Source organism: Hypanus sabinus, chromosome 27, assembly GCF_030144855.1.
Source record: "Hypanus sabinus isolate sHypSab1 chromosome 27, sHypSab1.hap1, whole genome shotgun sequence".
Lineage (NCBI taxonomy): Eukaryota > Metazoa > Chordata > Chondrichthyes > Myliobatiformes > Dasyatidae > Hypanus > Hypanus sabinus.
In genome coordinates, this window is record NC_082732.1 from 28559635 (window position 1) to 28587611 (window position 27977).

The 27977-nt window shown below is 41.2% G+C and overlaps 1 protein-coding gene across 2 annotated transcripts; it reads right to left on the minus strand.

Annotated features, from left to right (window-relative positions):
- Positions 1–4399: 4399 nt before the first annotated feature.
- On the minus strand, positions 4400–27977 carry LOC132382167 (sphingosine-1-phosphate phosphatase 2-like). 2 transcript variants are annotated; one of them, XM_059952099.1, is made up of 5 exons: positions 27667–27977; positions 18825–18983; positions 15646–15825; positions 9548–9643; positions 4400–7608 (listed from the first exon to the last, which is right to left on the minus strand). In XM_059952099.1, the coding sequence occupies exons 1-5, from the start codon at positions 27868–27870 to the stop codon at positions 7066–7068; spliced, it is 1182 nt and encodes a 393-aa protein (XP_059808082.1). In that variant the 5' UTR covers positions 27871–27977; the 3' UTR covers positions 4400–7065. The 2 variants fall into 2 exon arrangements, with proteins under 2 accessions (XP_059808082.1, XP_059808083.1); XM_059952100.1 differs by lacking the exon at positions 18825–18983 and having other exon boundaries at positions 27667–27974.

Below are 27977 nucleotides of genomic sequence, written 5' to 3' on the forward strand. Positions count from 1 at the left end.
CAGATCTATTGATGCCAATAGGGGTTAGCCCATCTCCATTCCTCCCGTCATCCACAACCAGCTCCTTTGTTTTTGCAACATTGAGGGAGAGGTTGTTTTCTTGACACCACTGTGTCAGAGAGATGACTTCTTCCCTATAGGCCACCTCGTTATTGTTTGAGATAAGGCCAATCAGTGTAGTGTCATCGGCAAATTTAATTAGCAGATTGGAGTTGTGGGTGGTGACACAGTCATGGGTAAACAGGGAGTAAAGGAAGGGACTCAGTACACAGCCCTGAGGGGCTCCTGTATGGGACAAAAATTCACTTCCCAAATCTTTGTACAGATAAGAATCTGAACTTTAGTCAATTGTCCTAATGACACTTTATGTCAAATTTTGTTCCTTACATTCCTGGAAAGAGCTTTGGCAGCTTTTACCATGCTTGATTTCTGACTTTGGTTTCTCATGTTTTTTTTAAAGTTAATTCATTTCTTTAAGCAGTAGTTCAAATATACAGGCATTCTTTGGAATCAAAAGGCAAAGGTTTCAGCCTTTACTGCCAGGACTCAAGCTGACACCAATGAAAAGAGCTACCCTATCAAAGATGCAGAATTTCTGATGACAAGTTATATTAGCTTCCACCTTCCCCTTTAGAACAATGGAAAAGATCCCATTTGAAAAAGAGCCAATGAATTCTTTGTAGTATCCCAGTCAATATCTGTCCCTCAGTCTAATAATTTAGATTATCTGGTAAATATCACCACTTGTGGGACCATTTCTTGTACAAAGAGCTGGCACGTTTCCTTATGGCAGTGACTTGGTTATAAGTGGTTTGTGAGATACAAAGGTTGAAGGTGGTATGATTGATTTTACTCCTTTATTCCAGGACACAACCACCAAATCAGTTCTCAGTCCTGTGCAGTACTGATGATCTGACAGGATGTTGATCAATTCCAGCTTCTGATGATGAGGAGGAGCAGGAAGTTCTAAATGCAAGAGGTTCTGCAGATGCTGGAAATCCAAAGCAACACACACAAAACGCTGGAGGAACTCAGCAGGCCAGGCAGCATCTACGGAAAGGAATAAGCAGTTGACGTTTTGGGCTGAGACTCATTATCAGGCCTGGTACAGAGAGTTCCCTGCTTTGACTACAACCATTCCTGCTTTTGGACTGTTGTATCCTGTCTTCATCTCAATAGCCTCTTTTCCATTTGGGAGGCAGGTCATTTGAAATTACCATCTGCCAAGTTGAAAGCTAGCCCTTATTGAAACAAAGCATCAAACTGGCTGATGGTAAATGTATACTTTCTGGATCCTACTTTAACTCTCTGACAGACTGTGGCTTTGTTGTAATTAACTCAATGAGAGAGCCTGAGGTACCCAGACTTGCTGAAGTACAATAAATTCCTTTGATAGTTACTTATCGTGTAAAGATTTTGATCTGTTTATCTAGACAAAATCTTTCATTTGAGATTTTATAATCTCAGGATATTCCAAAGCTCTTCAGAGCACATGAAGTACTTTTCAGTACATATCTGAAACGTTGGAAATCCAAATCTAATCTGCACCCAGTAAGATGAGCACACCACCCAAAGAATGTTCAGTAAATTCTTCTGTGATGTTGCTTGTGGGATAAATATTGGCCAGAATACTGGGAAGAATGGCCCGGATTTTCTTCAATTATAATATGGGATCTCACATCAGCCAAAGAAACTGGGGCTTAAAAAAAGTTGATATCTCTGAATGTGCATCCTCCCTCAGCATCATCCTCTGCTGTCAGTCTAGGTAACTCCTGCAGTTCAGTGAGTAGCAGGCAATATCCCATTTCACAGTCAGCAATCCTTATTTGGCCATGCTCTCACAAGGTCACTGAAGGAAAGTGTGTCATCTCATCTTTATTGCACATGATAACTATCAGTAGCTTTAGTGAAAGCCCTCAGATATAAGCAGTGCAGAGATTAGAAGAGGGCACATAACATTAACTGTGGATAAATTTTAACCCTTGCCTACCTCAGTGGCTTAATCCGCAATCAGCTCTAGGTGCAGATCTCTCTCAACATTAACTTTGAAAACCTAGTCATTGGTTATTTTGCCCCTCAGCAGTTGGGGGTGGGAGTGCAGTTCATTTTATACTGATGGATAGTGTATGCAGGCGTGAACCCTTCTTTGGTATGCCCTGGGGCATTTCTGCTTTGCCATTAACCTCTCTTGTCTGCCTTCCTTTGTACAATATGCCCTGTGGGTCACAAATGCAGCACCCATATCAGGATGGTAGTAGCTGAAGTTAGTAGCTGAAGATGGTAGTAGCCATGCAAAGTTCCAGGACCACCTTCTACCGCTCTGCAGTCAATTTTCTGAATGGTCCATCAACACTACCTCAGTATTTTTGCTCTCTTTTCACACTATTTTTTAAATACTTTTCTTATTGTAATTTATGGTAACACTGTACTGCTGCCACAAAACAGAATTCGCAATATACTGCAGGTCAGTGATAATAAACCTAATTTTGATTCAATTCATCCAAAGTCTCTTTTGCAGCTTGGATTCCCTCCCAAACTCTGCAGATCATGGCTCCCATATGTAACATCACTGCCTCTACTATGAATCAGTGTTGTGAAAACTGCCCCTCTGTGAATTGACCCAGAATGTTTTGTAATCAGCCAAATGTGACACAATTTCAGAAGCAACCCATAAGCATTGTGCAGATTGCTGTCACTTACCTGTGGCTAAATACCCGGTGTACACCAGGGCTTAGTAAAAGCAGAGACTGTTTTCCAGGTTTACTATATTTGTCTGTCAAGCTTTAGGATATTTTGAGCTTGTGAAATGCATTAAAACATTGAGCCACTGTTGAACAGAGGGGGAATTGTATGCTGCATCCTACCTGTGTGCTTCTTGAATATTGGTGCAGGAGTGTTTGAGTCAGTGCCAAAACTGGGGTAAATTCCAATTTCAACACCTATATCCCTCACCCTGTCTGGTAGACAGAGCATAAGAAAGCAGTAACGATGTTACACAAGCATTTTTCTAAACTGAAAACATCTTTATCTCCTGTCTGAGCCTGCCAGTATTAAGCTCTCCGCTGTGTGCATCAGTGTTTGACTCCCTGTGGAACCAAGAATTGCAGTTAAAGGCTAAATAATTTCCAGCACAGCCTTCAAAACATGACTTGGAAACTCACTGCCGTACCGGCACTGAGCAGCCTGGCCTTACATTCAGGCCAATATCCTGCCTCCACAATTGTAAATGACTGCGTAACTAAAACTCCTCTCATAATGGATTTTTATTTGTGTGGACAAGTACAACTGCCTGCAATCTCGGTATCCTCTGGTGACTGGTTACCTGGGTTTCAGTCTCTGAAGAAACAGGACCTGCTCAGAGGGAACATTGCTCTAACACATTCCTTGCCTCGCACACTATGCTGACATAATCCCAATGTACAGGACACCAATATTGCAACTTGCCACTATTCCCCTTGTCTTGGGACAATGACTGTGGCTTGGGCATTTCAACAGCAAGGGTTCTAGTACTGAACCCTGTGGAAAACCACTGGTTATAGGAAACCAAATCACCCTTCCACTGTCACTTCTGTCTCCTAGTGCCAAGCCAACTTGCCCTAGATCCCACTGGCCCTAATCTTTTGGATTAATTAGTCTTACTGAAATCTACGTAAACCACATCTACTGCACTACTCTCATCAATACACTTTCTATTGCTTCCTCAAAAGATTGGTAAGGGAAATGCTGGCCTTAACAAAACCAGATATCTTCTATTAGCCCCTGCCTTACCAAGTAATTATTAATCCTGTCTCATAACCACTGACGTTAGGTTCACGGGGGTATATTTGCCAGGCTTTTCCCTTCTGCTCTTCTTGAAAAGAAGGACCATGTTTATGTCATCTTTTGGTAGCTCACTTGCGGCCAGCAAAGATAAGCAAATCTCAGCCGGAGCCCCAGTGATCTCTTTCTTTGGCATGCATTGCAGCCTCAGTTAAAGCTCATATGGCCCTGGGGAATTTATCCATCTTTATGCCTGTGAAGATTTCAAGCACCTTCTGTTGATGGACCGAAATTGAATGAGGAGTGAGCTATTCAACCCAGCACAGCTCCTCCTCCATTCAAAAGTCATGGGTAATTTTTACCCCAGTACTTTCCTGTACTAGTCCCGTATATATCTTAATATCAACAAATCTGAGGTTAGCTGAGTTGAATCTACTGAGTAACTGAGGCTCAATAGCTACGATAGAGAGAATTTAAAAGACTTTCTGCCTGTTTGCTGAAGAGATTTCTCTGCATTCTCAGTCCTGAATGGCTGGCTTGTTACTTTGCAACTGTGACCCCTGATTTTAGACAACATATTGCAGGAATCATCCCCGTGGAGCAGGACTTTTTTTTAAAATTATACAAAACATATCGAATGTGGTGTGTCAAAATGTTTAATCGTCTCTCACTCCAGCAACTTTGCCACTTTTGGGAAATCAATCTTATACTATTGAAAGTGATTTATACCTGTCCATCTGGTGGGGATAGGGGGTTGTTAATATTATCATATGGTGCTCCTTCCCAAGTGTGCTCAACAGGAAGTGAAGAGGTTGCTTTAGTCCGTTCCTAATCTGTACAGTACCTGACCTGGAAATATTTGATTCAAGAATGCAAAGAAGTTTGTTTTTCAATAACGTACTGAAATGGAGTAGAGGAACCATCAGACTGACAATGCCAGCTTTCAACAAGGAACTCTAGCTCAGAAAAATCACTGACACACATGGCCTGAGATCAGTGCATTACAGCAAGGGCAGGGAACAGGTCAAATGGCATTCGGTTCAACTAGATGTGATACTGCACCATGGGCAATGATAGAATCCACATAATTTATACTAGGCGGGCTTGAGGGAGTGCCCTAGACTGAAATGTCAGACATTTGGGGAGAAAACAATTCTTCCTCCTCCCTCTTATTTTGCCCTACAAACAGGTATAATCATAGCCAGTGAAAATACCCCTAATGGACCAAGTGCAGCCAAACTGAAGGTACAAAAAGATAACAACATACATCATTTAGACAAGTTCTAAAAGTTGAAAGCACACAAAGTAACTACAACGTTCTTTACAAATTTTATACATTGCTGATTCTGCAACAAAATAACAGTAAAAAAAAATCACAAAGCCTTTTCTTCATTAATTTAACCAAGCCAGGAAACAATCAGTAAATCCAGTCTTTATAATAACTAGGTTCAATCCGAAACACAGCATTTCTACAAGTTGGAAGGAGTAGGGAAAGATATTTGAGAATGCGAGTCTAAAATGGGTTAGAGTTAGAGAGAATGGGAAGCAATTAATTCAGTGGGATTCCGTATAACAGGTATACAAGGGAATAGATTTAGTTCAGTAGTTTCAAACAAGTGACACAGATAGGAAAGGGTTAATTCATTTCCAAACCCATGCAATCTGTCTGAAGGGGCGGAGGTTAGTCCATCAGGTTTCCCTACAATGAGACTGAAGGGAGCAAGTTTGAAGGAAATTGGGCGTGTGCAATAGGCATTAACTGGAACTGGTTTGAATTCCATATTGTAATTATATTTAAAATATACAGCATGAGGGAACATCCTCACATTTTGAGGTACATAGGTAAAGCTGGCTGTACACTGAACAATGAGGCATTTTGGTTACTCTACCTTTAAAGCAGAGTTTGAATCCTTTAACGGCCTAACTCGGATTATAACAGTCTAGGTGTGTTCTGCATTTACCATTCACACCAGGGCACAAAAAAAATGAGATTACAAGAGATCATCTTAACATAATGGCTCATGTGTGGAATGTGTGAATATTCCTGCTCTGTAAAATCTTCACCCTTATGAACTCTGTAGTGCAAAGTAACCGAGACAGAACTGAACGCCTCAGTTTTCTTATGATTTAGTTGCGAGGTTTTGTCACTAAGCACACTATCACTCAAGCCCTTTACCCCAGTTTTCTAAGAGTTAAAATATCCTGACCAGATGAGTAGTTCCAGCATTTCCTTTTTGTATTTAATCACGTTGGACACTTTTGCAGAAATTCACTGTGGACTCGAAGACTCCTACTGAGTGCCCCCAGAGTGCAAGGCAGGCTCAACAGCAACAGGCCTGCACAAATCCAAGGTGTTTCTTACTGCCTTTGATAGAGCTGGAACCTGCCCGCAACCTAATTAATACCAAGGAGGTGTGTCTGTCTGTGTGCAGCAACTTCCTCTGCCTGAAGTTCCAACATTGCTGGCTCAGTCAAGATCCAATCTACAGAAACACGTGAACATACTCAACATCTTGCATGATCACAGACTGGGCCCTGTTTACACGTGGAGAGCGGCTCACACATCTATCTTTGTAGCTCTATATGCTCAGTCTATTGAGTAGTATGGGCTTGGTGAATTAATTTAGTCCTCATTGGTTGAGCTTAGATCAGAAAAGTGGTTGGAACTCTGAAAAACAAAGCTTTTTATTTAATTTTACTGTCTAACCTCAACTTGAATGGGCCATGCGCAACTGTGTAGAGCAAGGCCAGGGCAACCTCCCAAACCTTCCCAGTGACTAGCCTTTGGCCAGGAGTACACTGGAGACAAGCCCTTGCATAATGACCCCCAGCGAACGCAGCAGCCAGAACAATATCAGCAATACTATTCAGCTCATCAGCTGGCCCGTGATAGAACCTCCACTGAAGATACTGCAAGCAAACAAACTGATTCCAAGCCTGATTTGGGTGGGAATGGGTTGTCATCTTTGAAAGAGCCGTAAGGCATGGAGATGATTCAATTGTTCCTATACTCCAACCTGTCTGCCTACCCGCTGAAAGGCAGTGTAAAACAAAAATCCCAAATACAAACATCTGCAAAGCAACAAACAGGGTCATAACAAGACAGGAATGTCAATCCTCTGCCACAGAATTTGTAACTCAGTCGGTTGAGTGACTATCGAGCTTTGGACTGCTATCCCTCAGATCTCTGACTAAACTCAGGCTGAATCCAAAGTCCAAAAGACAAATTGGTGCAGCCTTTAGTACTACATGCACCAGCAGCTCTTACAGCTTCCCAGCATGCAGCAAAGTATATCAGTAACCTGATCAAAGTGATAAATATCTATGCACTGCTGGGCACAAAGCAAGTCCAACAACTCCAAGGCAACTATACGTAATGTACTTGTAGGGGACTTCCACCCAAAGCATCTTCCGAGCTTCCTGGTCACTGGGGGAGACTCCTGCCAGTCTGCAAACGAAGGCCAAGGCCAGTGATTTTATAGCCTGCCGTGCAAAAAACACAATCACAATGCCAATGGTAAATCGGGCAACCATCCTGCCGAGGAGTTCAGGTGTCACTGAAGGCATCTCATAGGGCGGAGTTGACAAGGGCTCTGGGATAAGCCCCCACTGATAATTAATCCAAGTGGCCAAGGCAGCTCCTCCACCTGCACTAGCTATATTAGTGGTGTCACCTCTTGCTGTGCTCCAGTGGTCCAGCTCAGGATAGTTTATAGATAGCAGGAAGGACAGTGTCAATGCTAATACAGGAGCAAAGTGATTCTTCATCTGGAAAGTCTCAATGGCATCCCAGAATGGGTAGGAAACAGTTACCAGCACAGCAGTGATTGCAATTCCACAGAGCACATCCTGAGGGAAAGAAAGGACCATTAATTGGAGCGAGCCATGGGAATAAAATTCAAATCATCAATTTCTCACCAAGCTGGCTTTTCAGGCCTGACCACTTACAGTGTGAGGAACTAAAACATCACCTGATAAGGACTGAACGAAAAGAATACTGAAGTATTAAGATTTAGCACAAACATTATTTGGGAGCATGGCAAGCAGTCCTGAATGCAAAACATTATCTTACTTCATGCTTAACCTTTACCTCCCAAAAGTATTTGGCCCTAGTTGGAGAATGAATGAGTTATATAAGATAATTGGCAGTTTATCTGACTGTAAAAGAAATCCTAACGTTAGCTCTCATACCATATTACGAGCACACACTCTCCAGGATGGAAGATATTCCAGTGGAAAGCTCTACAATACCTAACTATTCATTAACAATCCAGAATCTGTAGAGAGATAGTCTTCTTTTTTTGTTGTTTGTCTTCCAGCTAAAGAAGTGTGGTTCTTGGACTGAGATAACAGCAGAAGCTTTTAGTGAATAGGGAACTTTGAAAGGAACACTGCTTTCAGCTGTTAATACTTAGGGCTAGGCACTGTTTGGCAGTTTTGACTGCAGTAAGTCAACAAACCCGAGGGTGACTGCAATAATAGAGAGGGTGAATCGTCTGAAGTATATGCAGTTGCTCCTGCAACCCCCAGGGTAGTGAGCAGGCTCACTGTTAGAAACCAAAAATACCACAGTCATTTTTTTCAGAATGAAGATTGACTTTAGAAGTATGCCACCTGCTCTGTGACACTTTGGTTACCATTTTTAAAACCCTTTGAGAATGAAACGCTGGCAAGGCAGCACTTATTTCCCATTCCCCAATGGCCCAGGGGCAATCAGGATTAACTTTGTATTGTCGCCATGAGCCACAAATCTGTGCAATGACAGGTCCCATTCCTGACAGTTTTATAAGAACCTGGCATCACAAATTGACCAATTAATTAAAATCATATTATCACCGTGTGATTTGAACTCACGTCCAATGAGATCCTAGTCTAATTCCACAACCATTAGGTTAACATGATGAAACATTAGATCGACTGAATTAAGTGGGTGCTCTGGATGGGATGGGGGTTCGACAATACAGTGGCTTGGTAGGTAGGTGGGATTGGGATGGAAGGCAGATGTAGAGTGGCGAGGCGGGGAATGGAGGTACGGCTGCAGGATACATTGGGAAGGTGAATGAGGTAGAATGGGGAGATGAGAATTAATGGGAGAGTGGGAAAGTGAATGGGGAAGAGTAGGGAGAAGAGAATTAATGGGAGACAGTGGGAAAGTGAATGGGGAAGAGTAGGGAGAAGAGAATTAATGGGAGACAGTGGGAAAGTGAATGGGGAAGAGTAGGGAGAAGAGAATTAATGGGAGACAGTGGGAAAGTGAATGGGGAAGAGTAGGGAGAAGATAATTAATGGGAGACAGTGGGAAAGTGAATGGGGAAGAGTAGGGAGAAGAGAATTAATGGGAGACAGTGGGAAAGTGAGTGGGGAAGAGTAGGGAGATGAGGATTAATGAGAAATAGTAGGAAGGTGAATTGGGTAAAATAAGGATATGAGGATTAATAGGAAACAGTGGGAAAGTGAATGGGGTACAGTAGGGAGATGAGGATTAATGCAAAAGTGGCTTAATAACAAAGTCAAAGCATGGGATTTGTTAAGCTCATCTTTTATCAACAGTCTGATGTAATTATTCTTTGAACTAGTGTTAAAATTCTGTGCTTCAGAACATAACCTTCCATTGCTTCTCAAAGATGCAAACTTACAAATACCTCAGTCACTTTTTATGCTAATTTATTCACTTTTTGTTATATTTTGGCAATTAATTTTTGTTTTAAAACATGTTGAACAAAGAAGGTCATAAAGCAAACCTTCTGCAACAGAATCCTTTGTGCATAAATTGCTGTGTTTGTCTTACCAAAACTGTATGCATTCCTGTATAAATACGGCTGAGGGAGACCAAGGTACAAATGGTTACCGCAATCAGCAAACCCAGCTCAAACGGGAACGGGTACTGGAAAATAGAGAGAGAGAGACACACAAACACAGATGCACTTAATGGGTTAGATACAGTGCAAGGTTCTGTCTGCACTACCCCATCAAACAATCCAAGAGCAGGAACCACACTGATTAGACTCAGCACATATTTAATACCTATCGAATTCTATTTTTCTCTGAAGTCAGTGCTAACACAGGTGGGAGCATTTTCAATATACTCTCTGAATCTAAGTAAATGTGATGAGATGGGGTTGCTTGAGATAAGTATAAATATAATCCTTGACATCCAAAACCATGAACCCACATTTCATTATACACTTTGGGACTGAACTTCAAATGTTCAGTTGTACATGTTCTAATTCTAGCTGTGCAGTGTGTCTCCCATAGTCCCCAGTCAATGTCACAGCTTAATCCTACTCCTTGCATCTTCTTGCGTAAAATAAAGATTTCAATACAGACACAGCTTTCTGCTTTGCAATGCCCCAAGGCTATCAAATCCATTTCATAAGCCATGCACACAGTTCTTTGCCACGAACTGCGCTTGTGACCTTTGAACAAGAGAATGTATTGCATCGAGAATAACTCAAATAAAATCCCCAGGCAATCTCAACCAAAAGGCAAGACTGGAACTAGGGTTCAATGAACTTTAATCCCAGAAAAATGTAGCCCAAATGAAGTTTGGAATAAAACCCAAACTATCTGATCATTTACGATGCAAGCTACTCTTTTAACACTCGGGACTGTCCACTTCCCCAAGAAATGAAACCACATCACTTTGCAAGCCCTGAGTGTACAGGACTACAGGTCTTGAGAGAATCAAAATTCAATGAAGGATCATTCCACAGATGCATCTTCAACTTGCTGTAAACTTGTTTTGCCTGTCAGCTTCAGGTCATGGATAGCACTTCAAGTCATGGATCAGAATATCATACTTTCAAAGTAAAATCAGACTTGACCTTGCTAGAGCAGTATGAAGAAAATGACACTGATGAAAAAGGTCTTCATCAAGGGAAAAGCAGGAAGCTGCTCCTGCTTTTCATGTCATTGTTTATCCCTGAACATTATTAAGATAGATTACCTGGTCATTTATCACATTCCGGAATATTAAGTGTGTAGTAGAGGAAGGTGGGGCGAACAAGTGATAAGGAGGACTCATGTACAGAGGGATGGTCTGACGGAACATGGAGTTAAATGTGTTGAAAGAATAAGTAAATTTAGGAAGGACAACAAAATTCTAGGGGCATATAGCCCGATGGGAGTTTGGGGAGCTGGGTTAAGCACAATAGGTAGTGATTCAAACAGAGAGAGGAGAAATGGGTTAAAAATTCTATATCTGAATGCACGAAGTGTCAGAAATAAGGCAGATGAGCTTGAAGCCCAGGTGCAAAGGGGTAACTATGATGTTGTTGGGATAACGGAGACATGGCTGCAGGGAGATCAGACCTGGGAAATGAATGTACAAGGGTATACGTGCTATCGTAGGGACAGAAATGTGGGCAGAGGGGGTGGGATGGCCCTGTTGGTGAGGAATGAGATTCAGTCCTTTGCAAGGAGGGACATAGGGTCAGGAGAAGTAGAGTCTGTGTGGATAGAACTGAGGAACAGTAAGGGCAAAAGGACCCAAATGGGTGTTGTCTACAGGCCACCAAACAGTACCATGGATATTGGGTGCAAGTTGAATAGGGAGTTAACATTGGCATGTGGCAAAGGTAACGTCGCAGTAGTTATGGGGGATTTCAACATGCAGGTGAACCGGGAGAATCAGGTTGGTGCTGGACCACAGGATAGGGAGTTTGTAGAGTGCCTATGGGATGCATTCTTGGAACAGCTTGTACGAGAGCCGACCAGGTACAAGACTATTCTGGATTTAGTGTTATGTAATGAACAGGATTTGATAAGCTATCTCGCAGTAAAGGAGCCATTAGGAGGTAGTGATCACAGTATGACAAGCTTTTATCTGCAATTTGAGAAGGATAAGGGCAGCTCGGAGGTGTCAGTGTTGCAGATGAACAGGGGAAACTATGGAGCCATGAGGGAGGAGCTGGCCAAAGTTGACTGGACGGATAACCTTGCAGAAAAGACAGTGGTACAGCAATGGCAGGTATTCTTGGGAATAATGCACAAGGTGCAAAATCAGTTCATCCCCCAGAGAAGGAAGGATTCAAAGGGGGGAAAGGGGCCACAGTGGTTGACAAAGGAAGTCAGAGATTGCATAGCATTATAAAAAAGGAAATATGATAGAGCTAAGGTGAGTGGGAGGACAGATGATTGGGAAGTTTTTAAGGAACAACAGAGCTTAGCTAAAAAGACAATACGGGGAGAAAAAATGAGGTATGAACGCAAGCTAGCCAGGAATATAAAGGAAGATAGCAAAAGATTTTTTAGGTATGTGAAGAGAAAGAAGATAGTTAAGAACAATGTTGGGCCCTTGAAGAATGAATTGGGTGAAATTATTATGGGAAACAGAGAAATGGCAGAAGAATTTAATGAGTACTTTAGATCTGTTTTCACTAAGGAAGACGCAAGCAATCTCCCAGGTGTATGGATGGGCCAAGGACATAGGGTAACAGAGGAAATGAAACAGATTGACATTCGGAAGAAAACGGTGATGAGAAGACTGATGGGACTGAAGGTTGAGAAATCCCCAGGTCCAGATGGTCTGCACCCTAGGGTACTAAATTAAAGGAGGTGGCCCTGGAAATTGCCGATGCATTGGTAATCATTTTCCAATGTTCTTTAGATTCAGGATCAGTTCCTGAGGATTGGAGAATGGCTAATGTTATCCCACTTTTTAAAAAAGGAGGGAGAAAACAGAGAACGATCGACCTGTCAGCCTGACATCAGTGGTGGGAAAGATGCAAGAGTCCATTATTAAGGATGAAATAGTGGCATATCTAGATAGCAGTGATAGGATTGGGCCGAGCCAGCATGGATTTACCAAGGGCAAATCATGCTTGACTAATCTGTTGGAGTTTTTCGAGGATGTAACCAGGAAGTTAGACGGGGGAGATCCAGTGGATGTAGTGAACCTTGATTTTCGATTTTCAGAAGGCATTTGATAAGGTCCCACATAGAAGATTGGTGGGTAAAATCAAAGCTCAGGGCATCGGGGGGAAGGCATTGACATGGATAGAAAATTGGCTGGCAGATAGAAAGCAAAGGGTAGCAGTGAATGGGTGTTTCTCGGAATGACAGGTGGTGACTAGTGGGGTGCCACAGGGCCCGGTATTGGGACCACAGCTGTTTACCATTTACGTTAATGATTTGGATGAAGGCATAAAAAATAACATCAGTAAATTTGCTGATGATACTAAGCTGGGCGGCAGTATGACGTGATGAGGATGTTAGGAGAATTCAGGGTGACTTCAGGGTGAGTGGGCAGATACTTGGCAGATGGCGTTTAATGTGAATAAGTGTGAGGTTATCCACTTTGGGAGTAAGAACAGGAAGGCAGATTATTATCTGAACCATGTAGAGTTGGGTAAGGAAGAAATACAAAGAGATCTCAGAGTCCTTGTTCATCAGTCACTGAAGGTGAATGAGCAAGTGCAGCAGGCAGTGAAGAAGGCTAATGGAATGTTGGCCTTTATTACAAAGGGAATTCAGTACAAGAGCAAGGAAATCCTTTTGCATTTGTACAGAGCCCTGGTGAGACCACACCTGGAGTGTTGTGTACAGTTTTGGTCTCCAGGGTTAAGGAAGGACATCCTGGCTGTAGAGGAAGTACAGCGTAGATTCACGAGGTTAATTCCTGGGATGTCTGGACTGTCTTACGCAGAGAGGTTAGAGAGACTGGGCTTGTACACGCTGGAATTAAGGAGATTGAAAGGGGATCTGATTGAAACATATAAGATTATTAAGGGATTGGACAAGATAGAGACAGGAAATATGTTCCAGATGCTGGGAGAGTCCAGTACCAGAGGGCATGGTTTGAGAATAAGGGGTAGGTCATTTAAGACAGAGTTAAGGAAAAACTTCTTCTCCTAGAGAGTTGTGGGGGTCTGGAATGCACTGCCTCGGAAGGTAGTGGAGGCCAATTCTCTGGATGCTTTCAAGAAGGAGCTAGATAGGTATCTTATGGATAGAGGAATCAAGGGATATGGGGACAAGGCAGGAACCGGGTATTGATAGCAGATGATCAGCCATGATCTCAAAATGGCGGTGCAGGCTCGAAGGGCCGAATGGTCTACTTCTGCACCTATTGTCTATTATTGTTTCTGTGCAAATTGGCTCCCACATTTGTGACAATACACACATCTCTGAGCAGAAAGGGAGTGTCCGATAAAACCAATACCACAGGAAAAGATTCTGTGACCAGAAACTAACCTGTACTATGGGTTACAGGTTAATTGTTTTGTTAATCCTTTTTTTGCCTCACTTAGGCTATGTCCACACTAGACCGGATAAATCCATAACTGAAGCTTTTTCGCTTCGTTTTTACCCTCCCTCCATACTAAAACGGTGTTTTCGTCCCCCGAAAACAGAGCTTTTTAGAAATGCTCTCCAGGGTGTGTAATTTTGAAAACGCCGGATTGGCCGGAGCAGTGTGGACAGGGTAACCGGAGAAATCTGAAAACGCTGTCATGACGTGCCAGAACAGATGGTGACGGCAGCACACTATTTCATTGGTTTCTTGAACGAAACCTAACAATTTCAGAACTAACGGCAACGAGACACAAGCCAGAAGAGTTAGAAATGTACTCACCAAGTACTTTGACCCATAACTTACTGAATAAATAAGTATACTCACTTTGCCCTGTTTTCTGTCCTTGCTCGTATGAAGGTGGTTTATCTATTTATGCAAGTACTTCTCTGACAATAGATGTGTAACAGCCTAATGTAACGTTGTGTGTAAATACAAGATAATACCGATGCAGACATGTTTTATACATTTAACAAGGGGCTTTATTAATGCAGCAGAGTTTGTCACCTTTTCAATGTTCGTCGTCAGCAGGGTCATATTGCCCGTGAACTCGCTGTCGATTGCCTCCGTATGCTCCAGTATTTGTTTTTTTTTACTTTTAAGTCCTCCTGCGCAAGAACCAACAGCTGTCTGTCGGTTTAAGTTTCTCTAGTCTGTAACTGAACAAACACGCAGCAAGTCTTTCACAGCGAGATTCGACATCAAACATGTCGCTTGTTTTTGGTAGATGTGTCCTGCGCATGTGCAGGAGGAGATTCGCTGAAATATCCTTTTTCATGTGGACAGAGATATTTTTAAAAACACTTAGTGTGGACACCTATCGTTTTTATGCGAAACCAGCGTTTTCAAAATTATCCAGTCTAGTGTGGACATAGCCTCAGTCTCACTTGAAACAAACTCACATAGCAGAGCATATCAGTTTGTGAACTCATCATATGTGGATGCAGAAATGCAGAAATTCCTTTTCTGACACTCAATAGTAACTGATTAACCAGATAGAGAGTCATTTTCACAGTAATTAGGTTTTATTGAGCTTGGAGATGACCTTGCCAGTTATTTTAAAGGCTTCTTGGCAGCTCCAAATAGGGAACACCTGGTTCTAGTTACCTTGCTTTTAAAACATGTTCTTCCTCATTTAGCTTCCTCTACTCTGGTCAACAGACAGTGAGAGGTTGGAACATAGCAATCTCTCCCTCAAACCGCCCATTTCCACAGTACTTTTTGAGAGTTTGTGAACAATGAAAACTTGAGACGGGGGTAAGTGACGTGTGTGTGTGTTGCACACATCTGCGAATGTCTATCTGTATGGATATGTGGGATCTACCAAAACTTCCATTCACCCCGGTTGGGATTTACCAACAAGCAAAATAATGAAATCCAAATCAGACAAGGATTTGCATGTCATCCTTGCATGGCAAGGGATGACAGCAAGTCAGAAATGGGAAAGAAAAATCAAACAGGTCTAATTTTTTTTGTAGAAAAATTGATTTATCATTCTGAGAACTAGCAATTAAATAGAACAGATGCAAACATTTTGAATTTCCCACTGAATTCTTAACTCTGAAAGATTAAGGAAGAAAACAATTATGCCTCACCTTGTACCTGTTCATTGTGGCCAAGAGGAAGGTGAAGGGAATGGCAGTGGCCGCCATGGCATGAGTGGAAGGCATGCCATACTCTGCGTCCACCCGCACCTCAAGCTTGATTACTGGAGGTGATGGGGGTCTCGGCCATCTTAAGACATCTTTTGAAGCCTGCCCAATGTACATCACAACCTGGAGTATTGTGAAGGCAAGGAGAGAAACATTAATCCACTATAAACATTTCCTATCCTTGACCTTCTGCATTCCCAAGATGTCAGGACCCATCACAATCTGTGTGTCTGGAAACTTTTTAATTAACTCTTCTAACTTACAACCATAGCTTTTGCTCCAAACCGGATATTTACCAAGTCCTTTAGAGTAATGGCTTGACCCAACCTTAATCTCATGATGAAAATTACTGTCAAACCCTTGGTCTCACTGGAGGCTTTGATAAATTTAAATTTCTCACTTTAGCCTTTAGAGTTCAATTTAAATAAATAATGACAGCAATCCTCAAACGAGCCCTTCTTCTCCTTTCCCTTCTGCACAAAGCAACACACCAAACTGTATCTTCCTGCTATTTACTCTCTAATGTGACCTTGGAAAAGAACCCTGCTTATGTGGATGCATCACTAAACAGTTCCCTGGCTGGGATACAAGTGGGGTCAGCCAAACCTCCAGGAACTGAAGATTAACCTCCCAGCCACTACTTCAAGTAAAACTACAAAGAAATTATAGTACATTTTTTAGATCATTTTTTCCCAAAGTAATAGTAATTAAGGCACTAGAGATTAAAAATTTAATGGACAGCTAAGAATCATCCAATCGGGCAATGAGAAGACCTTTTATTTTTCAGATGACTGTGAGAAGGTGGATTGCTAATCAAACAAGCATGCTATGCAAACTGTTCACTTGGAGTTGGGAGTAGTGGGTGAAACCTTCAGGAACTCATTCGACGCAAGTTTGCAACCCAAAGAGAGGGACAGAAGAAAAACCAACTGAATACTACAGTGAAGCTGACAGAGTTGGGGATAAAAGAGATAGGTGTTGAGAATGTGGTTCCCTTTCATAACTATCTTATGACTTTCTATTGTTTATTGAACATCTTTGATCAAATGAATAAACTCTTCTTGAGCTTCCAGCTGGCTACAGGTATCAATTTTAACCAACGTTTTAATGACAAACTCTGCTATCCTCATCAGCGATGATGCTTTAATCACTTTCAGAGTCACAACTTATTTTTTTCTTGCAAACCAGTAAGATGGCCACCTAGCACTCTGGGGGGTTAGGTGCTCTGCAACCAGTGCAACCAATGCTGCACTCATTCCAGCATTGAGACCGAATGTTATGACTGATCTGTCATTTTGATGGGGCTTCAACACCCTACCTTAAAGTTTCGGCCATGAGTTTATTAATCCCAGCATGTGAAAAAAAAATTGCTGTGCTCAGGCTGTAAATTTCCTTTTACTATCATTATCCCACTCTCCTGTGCAACTTGTTGTAATGTTCTGGAATTATCTTTTGCTTTTCCTAAACACTACATGTACCTTTTTAAAAGTTACCTTATAACCAAGCCCTGATCTTTTCTCAAGTCTGTTATCTAATGATCAGCCTCATGGTTCCTCCCTCTGCAATGTCTCCAGCTCTCTCCTGTTTCCCTGTCACCAGATTTTGATATTATCTGCTCTAAAGTGACTACTGAGAAAATGAATGACAAAAATTTTCAAGCTATGGATAGTAAATGGTGACTTACCAGAGTATTTCTATATTTCACATTTCCAGCATCTGCAGTAGCAAATTGTAAGATCTTAAGGGATATTGAATCAATATAAATGGATAAAAACAAGATACTGGTGAAACATTGAGTGAACAGCTGAAGAGCCATGATTTGTCTTCCACTGTTCTTAGGGTTTGTGATTTGGGTATTTGGAGTATTAGATCACTTCTTCCTTCTGACCATTCGACTTTCTGAAAGTTCAGCATTATATTCCACTCATTGACCTGCATCACATACAACAACTTTTATAATAAAAACTGCTGGAAATACTCAGTAAGTTTGGCAACATCAGTGAAAACAGAAGCATTTGGTGATTTGAGTCAGTGGCTTTTCAAAAGTGTTCATTATGTCAAACAAAAATCATGGTATAAGGAATTAATTGAATGAGAAAACGAACAGCTGTATTTTGTTTTGTATTTTAACCTGGATATAACCTGAATGATTAACTGCTTCTTTGTGCTTTGAGCTGGGACTTTTGTTTCCATTTTAGCTGATGGTGATGATGAGCCACTCACAAAACATCTTGGTAAACTAGTTCTGCACGAGATAAATTACCATGTGATGACGTAACTATGTAAGGCAAGCACCAACACAATCATCCTGAAAGCAGCTTTTGATCAGGAAGGAATAGTGGGTGGAGGCCTTAACTAAAAATCACCAGTCTTAGTCTTTTGTAACACCATCTCATCCTTCCCCTAATGTCCCACCACTGATATCAATTGTCAGTTGGGATGTTTAGCAATGAGTTACTGACAGATGAGATTATTCTCTTCAAGTTATTCTATAATTGACAGGACATCCATTGGTAAGTGTTGGGTTCAGGTATTTGGACACCAGTTTAAACACTATAAACTCTTCAATCCAGAAACACGTGCTGGGTCTGACATCAGATGTTCATGCCCAAGTATCAGACACAATCAACTAGCATTTGAGGAATAATCCTAAAGAAAGGTGTCTTTGGGCTTGAATTGTTAAATGTTACACTTGTTATTCAAATTAGGGAAGTCCCCACATTTGTTCTCCAGGCTGAAGAGGTGGAACGAGCCATTAAGTGAAGCTAGGGTATATGAGCATTTTGGGTCAAGCTCTTTATTGGCAAATGTAGGAATAAGCAGATCAGTCCGATCACACACACACACACACGAGCAGTAGCTGCTTCAATGAGGTACCAGCAGGATATGATGATGTCAACATTTAATTGCAATGCTGACATAATATCCCAAGGAGTTTCACTGTATTATAACATATTAAACAGGACCACACTGAATATGACAGAGGCAGGGAGAAGGAAAATAAATCAAGTTTGTATATTGCCATTGCTGTATTAACCACTGTAAGGGATTGTTTTCATCCCAGTGCTTTGTCATTTAAGAGATTACCCTCCCATGTAACATTAACAAAAGAAAGAACTCACTGCCCAAACATTGATCACTCTCCGAGCAACATGTGGGTCAATATTCCAGTAGCAGAAGGGAAGGAAGGTGATGTAAAAAACCTCCTGGCCCAATGTAGCAGCAAACAGGAAGAGGTAGTAGAGGAAATAATTCTCAATCTTGTATTTCTTCAGAGGAATCTAGAGGAATCATACACACAACATGGTCATTGGGCTTTGAGGAGCAAGCCAGTAGATCCTGCAGCAGTCAAGAGCTGAGATGGTGATAGACTGTTGAACTATGTAAAACACAATGTACATTATGTCAATCCATCAATAATACTATAAGAATGGCCTAAGCTATTAAGTCAACATTCTGTGTTACAAAAGGAAAAAAATTCTCTCTCTCCAGTACACTAAGAATTGCAGCCAGGATGCCTGTAGCCTCTTAACTGACCTCCAAGAATCTCACCCAGAGTTAATGGATAATACCCTTGAAGGAATTACCATGAGCAGAACAAGGTTACCAATATAATGTAGTAATATGGCACAACAATAAAATTATACTGTATAGTAAAATACTGTCCCAAAATTTAATTTGACTTTCCACTATACAACAAATGTTTTTAATGTACTTTATATATTGGATGCTAAAGCAATCACAGCTTCATAAATTAATCAAAGTGTAGGGTCCAGCTTTGGCCAGTCATGTTGACCCAGAAGAGCAGCTCAAAGGCAAGTGAAAGGGAAAAGTGTAGAGCAATAGTCTGGAAGTGCATATGGGCTGACAGCTGGAAAGGAAAAGTTACTAGGGCCCATATGTCCAAGGATAAATTAGCTCATTCTTACTCTCATATTAGTCTTATTTGTGATAGATGTCAATCTGAAATTGCGTCTTTAACTCATATGTTTTGGTCTTGTTCATTTTTGGAGAAATATTGGAAAGATATTTTTGATATTATTTCTGCAGTTTTGAATATTGATTTACAACCTCACCCTATTACCGCAATTTTTGGTTTACCAATGTTAGACTCAACTGCATTTATCTTCTTCTGCCCGTCGAATGATTGCATTTCTAACTCTGATGGCTAGAAGATCTATATTGTTGAATTGGAAGGAAATTAATCCTCCCACTGTATTTAATTGGTTCTCTCAAACTATGTTATGTTTAAATTTAGAAAAAATTAGAAGTAGTGCTTTTGAGACTTCTATTAAATTTGAAAAGTTATGAAGACCATTTATTCAACATTTTCATATGATGTAATATGACCTTGTGCCAAGTTCATTTGATTTCCCAGCTTTTAGCTTATGTATGTTGAGAGGACCGGAAGTGACGGCATTGATGAATATTTATTTTTGTGAGATATTATAAACAGCCCCCTTTTTTTTCTCTCTTTTTTTTGCTTCTTTTTTCTTCTATATTAGTTATTAGTTATTAGATTAGTAGATTAGCTAGTTTTGCATTATATATTTTCTTTCTTTTTTCTGTTTTTTTATATCATATATTATGAAATATTTAGACTTACCATGTTCATACATATATTTTATGGCTTATATCTTGGTAAACTCATTTATATTGTAACTATTATGTATGTTTTTTTTTCATATGTAATGGAATTTGTATGTTAGTAATTTCTTTATCAATATATCATTTGTATTCTGTCCATATTACTAATAATAATAAAAAGATTTAGAAAGAAAGAAAGGAAAAGTTACTAATGTATAAAGTAATTAACCAGGATAAAGGAACAAGAAATGTATGAATAAAACAATTGATCAGAAGAACAAATCTGAATAAATGCTCATATATAAAACCACATGCATGGAGAAACAGCGAAATGAATTAAAGGCACAACATTCAGCTTGAACCACCAAAACTATAACAAACTGCAACACATTCAGGACTTGGAACAAAATAAAACTATCTAGGAAGTCTACATTGAAATAAGTTCCCTAAATGATAGTAAAGTATATCACTTCTGTCATATAAAGACTACAAGACAAAGGAGCAGAATTAGGCCATTTGGCCCATTGAATGCTCCATATTCAGTCATGGCTGTTTTTTTTTGTTTCCAAACCCATTCTTCTGCCTTCTCCTCATAACCCTTAAAGCCTTATCAATCAAGAACTTTAAAATCTCTGACTTATATGTACCCAATAATTTGGCCTCCATGGCCCTCTAAGGCAACAAATTCCACAGATTCACTATCCTCCGGCTGAAGAGGTTCCTAGTTGTCACAGTTTCAAAGGGACATCTTTTTACTCTGAGGCTGTGCTCTCAATCCTAGACTCTTCCACTGATGAAAACTTCCTGTCCAGGTTCGGTCTATTCAGTATTCAGCAGGCAAAGTGTTAGCTGCAGCGAGGTAACCCATGTAAGGAAAGTGTGTAGAAGAAGTTGATGCAGGGGCTTCCAGTGGAGCTTGTCCAGCTCACCTGCTCGAAACACCCAGGTTTGTAAGTATTAACATATAAATGCATAAATTAGTGGGCCCAACAGTATTTGGGAAATGTTATTGTCATATGGATTGAGATTGGCCCTTATTAGTAAGGAAAATGGAGAAAATGTCTATAAAACTTGGCCAATATCACATTGAATAGTGGGACTGGTTTGGACAACTAAATGGTCTGTTCACTTTCCAATAGTCATGGGAACAATACCGTGAAGAACTCTTGTTTCCAGCAGTTTGGAGCAAAGATAACACTTCAATTCAAAAAAAAAAGGAAGAACAGAGTATAATGAGAACTACAGGCTTGTTAGCCTAACATTAACTGTTGGGTAAATACTGGAATCCGTAAGTAATAGGCTGAAGAGAAAGAGGAAGATCACATTTAACAAAAGCATTTGAGTTCCTTGAGGAAGTAACTTGCAGGATATATAGTCAATATACAATAGACAGTAGGTGCAGGAGTAGGCCATTCGGCCCTTCTAGCCAGCACCGCCATTCACTGTGATCATGGCTGATCATACACAATCAGTACCCCATTCCTGCCCTCTCCCCATATCCCTTGACCCCACTATCTGTAAGAGCTCTATCTAACTCTCTCTTGAATGCATCCAGAGACTTGGCCTCCACTGCCTTCTGGGGCAGAGCATTCCACATATCCACGACTCTCTGGGTGAAAAAGTTTTTCCACATCTCTGTTCTAAATGGCCTACCCCTTATTCTTAAACTGTGGCCTCTAGTTCTGGACTTACCCATCAGCAGGAACATGCTTCCAGTGTGTCCAATCCCTTAATAATCTTACATGTTTCAATCAGATCCCCTCTCATCTTTCTAAATTCCAGTGTATACAAGCCCAGTCACTCCAATCTTTCAACATATGACAGTCCCACCATTCCAGGAATTAACCTTGTGAACCTACGCTGCACTCCCTCAATAGCAGGAATGTCCTTCCTCAAATTTGGAGACCAAAACTGCACACAATACTCCAGGTGGGGTCTCACTAGGGCCCTGTACAGCTGCAGAAGGACCTCTTTACTCCTATACTCAATTCCTCTTGTTATAAAGGCCAGCATGCCATTAGCTTTCTTCACTGCCTGCTGTACCTGCATGCTTGCTTTCATTGACTGATGTACAAGAACACCTAGATCTCATTGTACTTCCCCTTTTCCTAACTTGACTCCATTTAGATAGTAATCTGCCTTCCTGTTCTTGCCACCAAAGTGGATAACCTTACATTTATCCACATTAAACTGCATCTGCCATACATTTGCCCACTTACCCAACCTGTCCAAGTCACCCTGCATTCTCATAAGATCCTCCTGACCTTTCACACTGCCACCCAGCTTTGTGTCATCAGCAAAACTGCTAATGTTACTTTTAATCCCTTCATCTAAATCATTAATGTATATTGTAAACAGCTGCGGTCCCCGCACCAAACCTTGCAGTACCCCACTGGTCACAGCCTGCCATTCTGAAAGGGACCCGTTAATCGCTACTCTTTGTTTCTTGTCAGCCAGCCAATTTTCAATCCATGTCAGTACTCTGCCCCCCATGTGCCCTAATTTTGCCCACTAATCTCCTATGTGGGACTTTATCAAAAGCTTTCTGGAAGTCCCTGGATATAGAACATTTGGATTTAGAAAAAGGATTCAATTGCTGCAATAAAGGTTACCATACAACAGAAAAATTCATGGGATTAAGTCTAGCACATTATACTATTATAGAGGGCTGGCTAACCAACAGAAAACAAAGGGCAAGGACAAACAGGTGATTTCTTTTCAGTTGTTAAGTTTTAACCAGTGGAGTGCTTCAATGTAAATTGCTTGGGCCTCAGCTATTTTCATTATGTATTAACAGTAGATGAAGCAGTGTAGTGTAATGTATCCAGGCTTGTTAATAATACAAAGACAGTTAGCAAAGTAAGGTGTGGCAGTATTAGTGTCTATAAAGAGATTTAGAGAATTAAGTGAATCATAAACGCAGAGAAGTACAAGGTGGCCCACAGAAAAGAAATTATTTTCATCACGTAATATCACTAAATGTTAATGTTCAGTGAAATTTAGAATTGCATGGACATGCAGTGAGTAATAGAGAAGCAGGATGTTGGGGACAGAATACAAAAATAAAGAAATCTTTCTGCAAATATACAAGTCTTTCGTCAGATCACAGCTGGCACACAACATACATTAATTCATGAAGGACATATTGCCTTCTAGGTGCTGCAGTGAAGGTTAACTAAGTTGACTCCTGGAATAAGAACAGTTGTCTGATTAGTGTTATTCACCATATACATTTATATGTATTAGGAATTCTCTGTGGTGTGTTTGTTCGGTCATGACTGTGTAACCAATAAATAACGCAACAACATTCAACAATTATAAAGAGTAATATGTCATCTGGTGAGGATCACCAGACACTATTATTGAACAAAAAAAATCACAAACAGAATCAGACTCCAAAACACTGTGGCTGCCATCTTAATGGTGAAAGGTTAAACAGAATGGACCTGTATTCTCTGAAGTTTAGAAGAATGAGAGGTGACCTCATTGAAACAAAATTCTGAAAGGAACTTAATAGGGTATATTACGTGAAGTAAGAGGAATTTAAACTTTGTGGAGGGGGAGTTCATCAATCAAGGTTGAGATATTAAGTATACTCAAAACAGGTTTAGATAGATTTTGGAATACAGGAGAAGCGAGTGTTAGGAGAATCAGGGAGGAAATTAGATTCAAGTCCAAAGATCAAACCAGCTATGGCTGGTTATATAAAGGCACGATATCCTTGAGGAGTCACATGGCAAACTCCTGGTTCAATTTCTTATATACTATCCTTCCAATGGGATAATTTCTGTTTACGTACAAGGAAAGATAGGCTTCAACTGCCCTGTTGCATGCACAGTATGCCACCCCAGGCAGTGCAGCCTTTGTCTAATACTGTTTGAACTATATGACAAAGTCATTGAAATGCCCATGACCTTCTAAATGAACACAATAGTTCAACTTTCTGAGCCATAGCTGCCACGGCCAATAATTAATGTAACATCTTTAAATTACTTTAGTCAGTCATCAAACTCTGAGTGGACATCAATCCAAGAAGGAGAAACAACATAAATGGATCTTGGTGCCAAGTGTCACCTTAGAAACTGTTGCAAAATATTGGATAATTTAAAGATCTCAACCAAATGTTGTTTTGCTGCCGCTCATGCTTGGGAGGGGGAGCTGGGGGGGGCTTTGGGGTGCTAACATTTAACTGTAGTTCATTCTCTGGGGCACTCCTCTGTTTCCATGGGTGTTTGCGAAGAAAAAGAATTCCAGGATGTATATTGTATACATTTCCCTGACATTAAATGTACCTATTGAAGTGTCAGCTCAGCTCAAGATTAGTCAACTGAAGGCACACACAATGATTTAGGAACAGCTTTTCCCCCTCTGCCATCCAATTTCTGAATGGACCTTGAAACCATGAACACTACTTCTTTTTATTTCTATTTTTGCACTATTTTATGTATGCCTTTACTGTCATTCACAGATTTTTTTCTATTATGCATTGCACTGCTGCTGCAAGACAACAAATTTCACACCACAGGCCAGTGATATTAAACCTAATTCTGAACTCACCTGCCTCTGCCCTGATTACAATACCTCAGTGCTATGCCTTTATACCAGTTAAAGGTCGATACAACATGCATATGTTTGAGTTTGTGAAGAGGAATCTGTTGCCATTCTTACCCTAGTGCATCACCCAACCTACCAACAAGGAAGGAATCAGCACTGAAAGTACTTGCTCATTTGTTGTTGAGTTTAACATAACCTGGAGTGCCTGGGGTTCCTCTACCAACGCAGCAAACTAAATTAAGTTTCAAGAATTAAATCTGCAGTGTGAGCAGAAATCCGAGAACAACGCGACTGTGACTCTGCGTCTCACTGGATTGCCCTCTCACCTCAGTCTCAGAAAATTGTAGATTCAAGTCCCACTCTGGAGTTTCTCATCCATAATTCACAACAATCCTTTAGCGCTGTACCGAGGTACTGCCGTCCTGTCAGATGTTAAGCTGAAGTTGTTTCTAGCCTCTCAGCTGAATGCAAAAGATTCCATTGCGCAGAGTTTGTGCTGAGTCCTAGACAACATTTATCCAGCAGCCAACATCGCTAGAAAAAATTATTATCACAGGATATTTTGCGACATCTTGCTGTGTGCAAATTATCTGCCAAATTTACTATATTACAACAGTGACCACACTTTAACTTGCGGTCTGTCCCCAGCACATCCGTAGGTTGTGTTCATTCTTAGCACAAACAATGCATTCCACTGTACGTTTCAACGTACTGACGTTTGATAAGTAAATGAATCTGAATCTGAAATGTATTGATAAAACAGGTTTCTACCTGAGCTGATGCTAACCTAATGCATAAATACAAGCTACATTTACACTACACGCTGCATCCGCAAAGCAAACAGCATTATGAAGGACCCCATGCACCCCTCATACAAACTCTTCTCCCTCCTGCCATCTGGGAAAAGGCTCCAAAGCATTCGGGCTCTCATGACCAGACTATGTAACAGTTTCTTCCCCGAAGCCATCAGACTCGTCAATACCCAGAGCCTGGACTGACACCAACTTACTGCCCTCTACTGTGCCTATTGTCTTGTATTGTAATGCCTACTGTTTTGTGCACTTTATGCAGTCCTGGGCAGGTCTGTAGTCTAGTGTAGTTTTTTTTCTGTGTTGTTTTTTTTTATGTAGTTCAGTCTAGTTTGTGTTGTTTCATGTAACACCATGGTCCTGAAAAACATTGTCTCGTTTTTACTATGTACTGTACCAGCAGTAACGGTCGAAATGACAATAAAAAGTGACCTGACTTGACTTTAGTTCCACCTGGAGTTGGTGTCAATTAAAGTGATATCTCATTTCTGGGGCAGAGTCAGGCTCAAATTCAGTTGCGAATAGGTCATTACTCTGTAGCAGGATAAATGGGAAGAGTGAAGTATCTGTACTGAATGTCTCTCACAGCTCACTTTAGATCTCTGCAGAAGGCATCTGCAGTTACACAAACAAACCTGTTACCAGCACCCTGAAGTTCAACATGCAGTCTGCTAAATGGAACTCAGCGTTCTTGCTGTAAAGTGTGGATTTTGTTGGCTTTAGAAATCGAATAGCCTGTGGTTTACACTTACGGTGAAGAGCTGTCACTCAGATACACTGTCTGTCATTACAGACCAAGCGGTTTTATATCTTTACATACAAAAAGGAAAGAATAATCAGCATGGACTGACACAGGACAACAGGAATAAGAGACAGTATAAGCCCAAGGAGCTGAGTGATCGTCTTTCTAAGTGGATGGACAATATTTAAAGATCTGATTGTAGAAACATTAAAAGGGAGCAGGTTAGGCCATTCAGGCCTCCACATCTGTTTTTGCACAAATTTTAATCTATTCAATATATGTATACTGTAATTGATTTACTGATTTGATTATTATTTTATGTTTCTTCTTTTATACTATGTATTGTATTGAACAGCTGCTGCTAGGCTAACAAATTTCATGACACAAGCCAGTGATAATAAACCCGATTCTGAATATTATCTCTCTCCTCCTTGAATAAACTTAAAAATTTGGACTCCACTACTTTTGAAGGATCCACAATTTCACCATTCTGCGTGATGACAATTCTTTCAGATCCAATGACATATCCCTTGTCCTGAAGCAGTCTGTGGCACGGACTTCAGCCATCTCTAGATCTAGTTGTTTAATGTTGTTGGAATTTTATAGGCTCCTCTGAGATCTCCTCTACACTCTAGTGAATATACGCCTAGGCAAATGGCATAACTTGTAATTTACTGAGCAATGTACAACGAGGAAATGTGAAAGATCCTCAAATTTCAGTGCAGTGAGCATCTTGTAATTTCCTCATCACGAAATTAGATCAGGTTTAAAAGAATGGAAAGCCTCGCGCCCAAGATCAGAGATACGCAGGCACTAAACACAGCTGAGCTACGCCAGTACTACAAGTACAGGCACAGTTTGGAGTGACATAAACCAGGTCCCAGAGTCGGTGTGATCTGAACTCTGTAGGGGTAGGGGGTGGGGTTCCCACCACACGACGGCAAACACCAATTAGAAAGTTCAGAAAGAAATAATCCCCGGGTCACATCAGCGTTCACGGAGCTATGACATGTTCCCAATTCTGCTCTTCGAGCATAGTAGGCATTGCAGCTTCCGTCCACAGAAGCCCGCCCATTCCTTCCTTCCCAAAACCGCGGGCCACCTAACGCCAGATCAGTTGTCAAATGTGTTAAAGGACGGCGGTGAGATCCGCCCACAGTCTCCTCCCTGACAACGTTATTATTTAATAGACTTTTATGGATTCTGAAGTCCAAGCTGGGTCCATTCCCGGAGTTGCAAGGGACAGGGCGAATGCATTGGCATTGCACTCACCACAGTGCCGCTCAGCGCGCCGTTGCTTTCGGTTCTGCCCTGTTCCCTCCAGGAGCCGGCTGCGGAGACTCGTGTTGTCCGTTCGCCAGTTTCAGGGAGGCGTCGCCCCGCCAGCTCGGCTCCCGGGAGCGGACGGAGCCCGCAGCGCCACTGAAAGTGAGCCACCAGCTCCGGCCCTCGCAGCCGGCTCAGCAGACGGTCCATGTCGGCGGCCGCCGGGGACAGAGCGAGGGGAACCAGGAGCCGCTTCGGCCACCCGCTGTTTCACCTGCAAAATCCTCCGCTCACCTGCGCGTCACGTGGGCGGCCCT

Coding starts and splice junctions, on each gene's coding strand:
- LOC132382167 (XM_059952099.1), bottom strand. CDS start 27,870: ATGGACCGTCTGCTGAGCCGGCTGCGAGGGCCGGAGCTGGTGGCTCAC. Junction 18,984..27,666: donor GCGCGCTGAGCGGCACTGTG/GTGAGTGCAATG, acceptor TGATTCCTCTAG/ATTCCTCTGAAGAAATACAA. Junction 7,609..9,547: donor CAGGAATGCATACAGTTTTG/GTAAGACAAACA, acceptor TCTTTCCCTCAG/GATGTGCTCTGTGGAATTGC.